This window comes from Myotis nattereri, assembly GCF_964212035.1.
Source record: "Myotis nattereri genome assembly, chromosome: 18".
Classification (NCBI taxonomy): domain Eukaryota; kingdom Metazoa; phylum Chordata; class Mammalia; order Chiroptera; family Vespertilionidae; genus Myotis; species Myotis nattereri.
Window position 1 is genome coordinate 37,894,429 of NC_138093.1, and position 6,269 is coordinate 37,900,697.

The 6,269-nt window shown below is 55.5% G+C and overlaps 1 protein-coding gene across 1 annotated transcript; it reads left to right on the plus strand.

Annotated features, from left to right (window-relative positions):
* Nucleotides 1–3,923: 3,923 nt before the first annotated feature.
* On the plus strand, nucleotides 3,924–5,970 carry HJV (hemojuvelin BMP co-receptor; the record flags this gene model as incomplete). The annotated part of the gene is made up of 3 exons (XM_081113103.1): nucleotides 3,924–4,020; nucleotides 4,378–4,946; nucleotides 5,347–5,970. 3 exons carry the CDS (start codon nucleotides 3,924–3,926, stop codon nucleotides 5,968–5,970), a joined length of 1,290 nt encoding a protein of 429 aa, XP_080969229.1.
* Between the last annotated feature and the right edge of the window lie 299 nt (nucleotides 5,971–6,269).

Genomic DNA, 6,269 nt, shown 5'->3' on the forward strand with positions numbered 1-6,269 from the left:
GAAGCTAGTGACTGGTTGCCAATTGGATTCCCAATTAGGGCACATGCCAGCCATTTTGGGCTCAATCCCTAGTAGGGAGCGTGCAGGAGACAGCTGATTGATGTTTCACAACGATGTTTCTATCTCTCCTCTCTCTCTCTCTCTCTCTCTCTCTCTCTCTCTCTCTCTCTCTCAAAATTTTTTTAAAATATCCCAAAGGTTGCATACTATAACCTGCTTATTGCTAGATGTTAAGGTGGGGATGTGGCAACCTGAGGTATTCTTCTAATGGAAATGCCCTGTAGCTTGAGGTAACAATGTCATTATTTTGGTTGTAATGTTGTACTATAGTTTCACAAGATGTTACCACTGAGGGTGGAGGAAGCTGGGTAAAGAACACTCAAATCTCTCTCTCTCTATTATTCATTACAACTGCATATGAAGCTATAATTATCTCAAAATAAGTTTAATTTATGTTTAATGGGAATACAGTCTCAGTTTTGCAAGACAAAAAGAGTTCTGGAGGTTGGCTGCACAATAATATGCTTTATTTTTTTAATATATATATATTTTTATTGATTACAGTAACATGAATGTACTTAACACTACTAAACTGTACAATTAAAATGTTCAGGTAGTAAATTTTATGCTATGTGTACTTTACTACAATTAAGTATCATTGTGAACTCAGATTTAAGCATATTTAAACACATCAAATATGTTTAAATTCATTGTAGATACTGTTCATTTTGACACTCAAATTGCCTATCTTTGGCCAGTAGAATTATTCTAGTAGCTTCTGATTCCTTTTGATACAATCTTAAGTCTTTGAAAGCTTCCTTGCTTATCTTGGAAAATTCCTCCCCCATACCTGAAATTAGTCATTTCCCTTTAGTGGGAAATGGTATTGAGATAGCTCAGTTTGAACAATAGCATGCTCATTGCTAATGGGTCTTTGTTTCCAGGCCTTTTTAAGATAAAGTTAGAAAATGGCATAAAAACACCATGAGCTCCAAGTTATATTTCCAATTGAAATGCAAAATTATAGTGTTTTTACTTTAACTGTATCAACTAAATCTGTACCTCTTTGTTCTACACCAAAAATCCTGTTTCACAAAGACACTGATATTTAACTCATTTGTTTTACCCCACAATGCACAATAGTTTCAGAACAACAATACCAACACCCCCACCAACAATACGCCTACTTTAGAATATTTCTGCACTTCTTCTGGTCCTTAGAGTATATTCCACTTGGGAGGCCATGGTCAGATTATTGTTTTACAGTCACTTGAATGGTTTGGTTGGGGACATTTTACAGTTGGGTAATAAAAGCCTTTATGATGTGGCCTTGTGTGGTCATGGGAAAAACTACATTTTTCAGAAATATTTGTATAATAAAGAGAAGGGTCCTTATGGGCCTCTAGATTCTGAATTAAATGTAGAGCCAGTTAATGCAGATGCCTTAGTGACCCAGTTTGGAATCAGCCCTGTTCATTTCACTTGGCAAGTACGAAGAGGTGAATGATCCCAGAAGCCGATGGCTGCAGAAACATGGCATGGCCAAGTCCTTGGCTGCAATATTTTAAACGGTCAAGGATCATGTTACTCCACAAAAGTATCCTTCCGAGTCTCTTTTTCTCTGTTTATCTCTCCAAGTGCCCCTCCCTTGGGGGTTAGTAACTGTCAAAAACTTCTATCTCCAGTCTTTCTTCACTTCTTTGCCTTGGTTAACCCCCCCCCCCCCCCCCGCCGCCCCCCAGCAACTCAGGAGTGTGTGTGTGTGTGTGTGTGTGTGTGTGTGTGTGTGTGTGTGTTGGTGAGAGGGAGGGAAGAGGCATTGCTGTATGAAAATGGAGGTAGTAGGGGGATGGACAGCTGCAAGGATCTGAACTGGAAGACTGAAACCCTCATCCTAAACAACTTAGAGCTCAGATTTCTTCTCTGGGCAGCTGGCTTTTTCGGTCCTTCTGAAATAGTCTGCAAAGATGGGGGAGGGCTGTCAACTACATCCGATCTGGACCCTGTTTAAAGTCAGCTCCCCGCTAGGTATGTTCTGTAGAAACGAAATGCAATAGTCAATACAGCGGAGATGAGGGCGGTGAACGAGAGGCACGCAATTGCCCGCTCTCATTTTAAAGGCCGGGGCTCATTCGTGGCCATACTGGAGGGCTGCCTGGAGTAGGCAGTGACTAGAGTCCTAGAAGCTGGAATTGGATATCTGACTTGCCTGTCATATTTCGGTTTGCCCTCCCCTACTTGGCACCCTACACCCCACATTCTTTCTAATCCTCCTGCCCTCCCAACTCCCACACCCTACCCCCATCAACGCTCCTGGAATTTTGGACTTAGCTATTTTTAAAACAGTCAACTCAGTAGCCACCTCCCTCCCCCGCTCAGCTGTCCAGTGCCCCAGCCAGCCATATACTCCCCCTTCCCCCCACACCAGCCCTTCTCTGGCTCCCTGACCTCGCTGAGGTTGCAGCAGGCCTGGGGGCCTAGGGGAGACATGGAGAAAGAGACGGGGGATCCCCTGGCTGGAGCCGACCAACAGAGTAGGCAGTCATGGCCGGAGAACGGGATGTCAGAGTAATGTTTGGCCTCTGGAAACAGTAAGTCAAAATGAAATTGCAATTCCTTTAATACGCTTTTGGATTGAAGTGAGACTTTCACAGAATTGCAACAGATATCTCTGGTCCAAAAGCTACGATCTCTTCCAGGCTAAGGTGCCCAATCTGCATTCCTCCTTCTGTCTGATTTCTTTCTGGCCTCGAGCCACTCGAAGTTTAAGCCTCGGGCTCCCCTCGGGCAGTTCCAGCTCTCTCTTCACCTGGTTCCCTCCAGGCTTCCGAGGACGCCGCCTTCCTTAGCAGGAGTGTCCCACGTCCTGAGTCTGTGGTTTTCTCATCAAGGCCAAATTTAGCCTCACATGATTAGTCATGACATTCGTCTACCCCGTCCCCGCTTAGCGGTGCCCTTCGCATTGGGCTTCCAAGGATGGTGGCCACTCCTCGTCAAAAATGATTTCTCCCCACAACTCCAGACCTGAGGTCCTATTCTCCCTCCTGTGCCTGTCCCCTAGGCGTACCCTTACCCCAGGGGAGGCAGGCCCCTCCCCAAGTCCTCTCCTCGTCCAGAGACTGAGAACTTCTAAATGTGCAAAGGGAAGGTTAACGGGAAAGGTGATTCCTCAGCCAGGTTTGGAAATACTCAAATGCTGAGGACTCCGTGCAAGCAGGTGTTGTGCATGCGTGGGTTGCACTCAGTTATCCGATGAGAGAGGGGTTATAACTGCAGCTCTCTGGAACAGATGAAAAGAAATCAGCTCCCTTTTTTATTTGAATATTGAGGGATGGGTATTCTGCCATTGCTCGTTCTTGCTGAAAATTCTAACCCAACGTGGGTAAAAGAGAAAGAACAACCCCTGGTGTTCCCTCCTGCTGGGGAGAGGCAAATTAGAGGTATGTTTCTGAAGCACTTTTCAGATCCTAAGTCCATTGGGGAACCTATAATTCCATTGGGGAACCTACTGGAACGGTTGGATCTGATCTGTCCCCATGACTCCTCCGCTTTGGACATTTCTGCTGTTTTGGTAGCTCAGAATGGGGCAACACAGTGGACTCTGCCCCCCACCCCGGGGCCACGCAACGTTCCGTCCACCCCCACCCAGGGGTGTTGCATAAGGGACCTGAAAGTGGCCACAGAGCAGGGCACGGAGGTCTAACCGCCACACGTACAGTCCAGGGAGCCCCCTTCTCCCCAAACTCCGGTCTGTGTACCCTTTTCTTGACCTTCTCACATTCCCTTCACATCATCCAGAACAGCCTTCGACGTTCCTCTCTCCCCACGCCCAGTCTCTTACAGGACGGCCAGCCAACGTCCACTAGGTAGGACAGCCATCCGCTGGGAAGAGCTGGAGCCTGCGGGGACCTGGCTGGATAGGTATGGGGGATCCTGGCCAGTGCCCTAGTCCCCGGGCCCCCCATGGCAGTCCCCCGACTCTAAGCACCCTCACTCTCCTGCTGCTCCTCTGTGGATATGGTAAGGAGGGGCTAGGGAAGGGTGTGGGGGGCCTAGAAGGCAGGCTGCTCTCGAGGGTGGGCATGTGAGCATGAGGGAGTGAGAAGAATGGGTGCCAGGGGTCACCCCCTCTCAAGCAGGTCCATACTATTTCCCATTCCGCTGGGGGAAGGGGAGAGCTACAGCGGGCTCATCCATTTGAGCAAAACTGAGCGAGGACAGCACTGGGAGCTGGGGGCTGGGCCTTGGGAGCCTTCAGTGGTTTCAGGAGGGGCTGGCATCCCCTGAGGAGATGTGGGGCGGGGGGGGGGGGGGCGGGCAAACTCCGATCGAGCGGGGCTCTGCGCACCATCTCGCTCCTCCCGCGTCTGCCCCCAGCTCACTCTCAGTGCAAGATCCTGCGCTGCAATGCGGAGTACGTGTCGTCCACCTTGAGCCTCCGAGGCGGGGGCTCCCCGGGGGCGCTCCGAGGGGCCGGCGGCGGGGGCCGGGGCGCCGGGGGCTCCAGCGGCCTCTGCCGGGCGCTGCGCTCCTACGCGCTGTGCACGCGGCGCACGGCGCGCACCTGCCGCGGGGACCTCGCCTTCCACTCGGCGGTGCACGGCATCGAGGACCTGATGATCCAGCACAACTGCTCCCGCCAGGGCCCCACGGCCCCGCCCCCGGCCCGCGGCCCCGCCCTGCCCGGCGCCGGCCCCGCGCCCCCCGCCGGCCCCGCCGCCCCCGACCCCTGCGACTACGCGGGCCGCTTCGCCCGGCTGCACGGCCGGCCCCCCGGCTTCCTGCACTGCGCCTCCTTCGGGGACCCCCACGTGCGCAGCTTCCACCATCACTTCCACACGTGCCGGGTGCGGGGCGCGTGGCCGCTGCTGGACAACGACTTCCTCTTCGTCCAGGCCACCAGCTCCCCCGTGGCCCCCGGCGCCAACGCCACCGCCACCCGCAAGGTCAGGACCCGGTCGCTCCCCGGACCCTCTCCCGGCGCCCAGCCCCGCGCCGCTGTCCCCGGGCGAGGCTCCCAGCCCCCGTCCCCCCAGCCTCCGTCCTGCGGACACCGCTCCTGCGAATCCCTGTCCCTGGGGGGGGGGGGGGGGGGCGGGGGTCCACTCAAGTTCAAAGCCACTGCAGACAGTGCGGAGGGGAGAGCCGAGAGCCCTGGGGCGAGGGGGCTTCTCCTTCCCCTGCGGGAGCTGCTGAGGCTGAGGCCAAGGGGAGAGGGGGCTGAGCAGGGATGGGGATGGGGGAGATGGGGGACCCCGCCAGGCCTGGCAGGAGAGCCCGTCCGAGGCCTGGCTGCGGGGCGAGGGTGCCCGGCCCCGAGCGAACCGCCCCCCTCTCGCCCCCCAGCTCACCATCATCTTTAAGAACATGCAGGAGTGCATCGACCAGAAGGTCTACCAGGCGGAGGTGGGCAACCTGCCCGCCGCCTTTGAAGACGGTTCCGTCAACGGCGGGGACCGGCCGGGGGGCTCCAGCCTGTCCATCCGCTCGGCGAGCCCCGGGAGCCACGTGGAGATCCGGGCCGCCTACATCGGCACCACGGTGGTCGTGCGCCAGGCGGCCGGGCAGCTCTCCTTCGCCATCCGCGTGGCGGAGGACGTGGCCCGCGCCTTCTCGGCCGAGCAGGACCTGCAGCTCTGCGTGGGCGGGTGCCCCCCGAGCCAGCGGCTGTCCCCCGCCGAGCGCGGCCTCCGGGGGGCGCTGCCCGCGGACGCTGCCCGGCGGCTGTGCAAGGAGGGGCTGCCGGTGGAAGACGCCTACTTCCAGTCCTGCGTCTTCGACGTTCTCATCTCTGGGGACCCCAACTTCACCGTGGCCGCCCGGGCTGCACTGGAGGACGCCCGCGCTTTCCTGCCGGACCTCGAGAAGCTGCACCTCTTCCCCTCCGACGCCGGCGCCCCCCTGGTCCCCGCCGCCCTCCCAGCCCCGCTGCTCCCCGGCCTCTTGGTTCTGTGGCTTTGCGCTCAGTAACTAGGCCCTGGGCCCTGGGTTGGGCTGGACATGACTTGGGGATGGAGATTGGCAGGGACGAGCAGAAAGATTCGCTGAAGGGCCCTGGCCGGTTCGGCTCAGTGGATAGAACATTGGCCTGCGGACTGAAGGGTCCAGGGTTCGATTCACGTCAAGAGCACATGCCCAGGTTGGGGGCTCGATCCCCCGGAGGGGCTGTGCAGGAGGCAGCCCGTCAATGATTCTCTCTCATCATTGATGTTTCTATCTCCCTCTCCCTTCCTTTCTCTGAAAAAGAATCACTGAAGGAAACAGTGGGG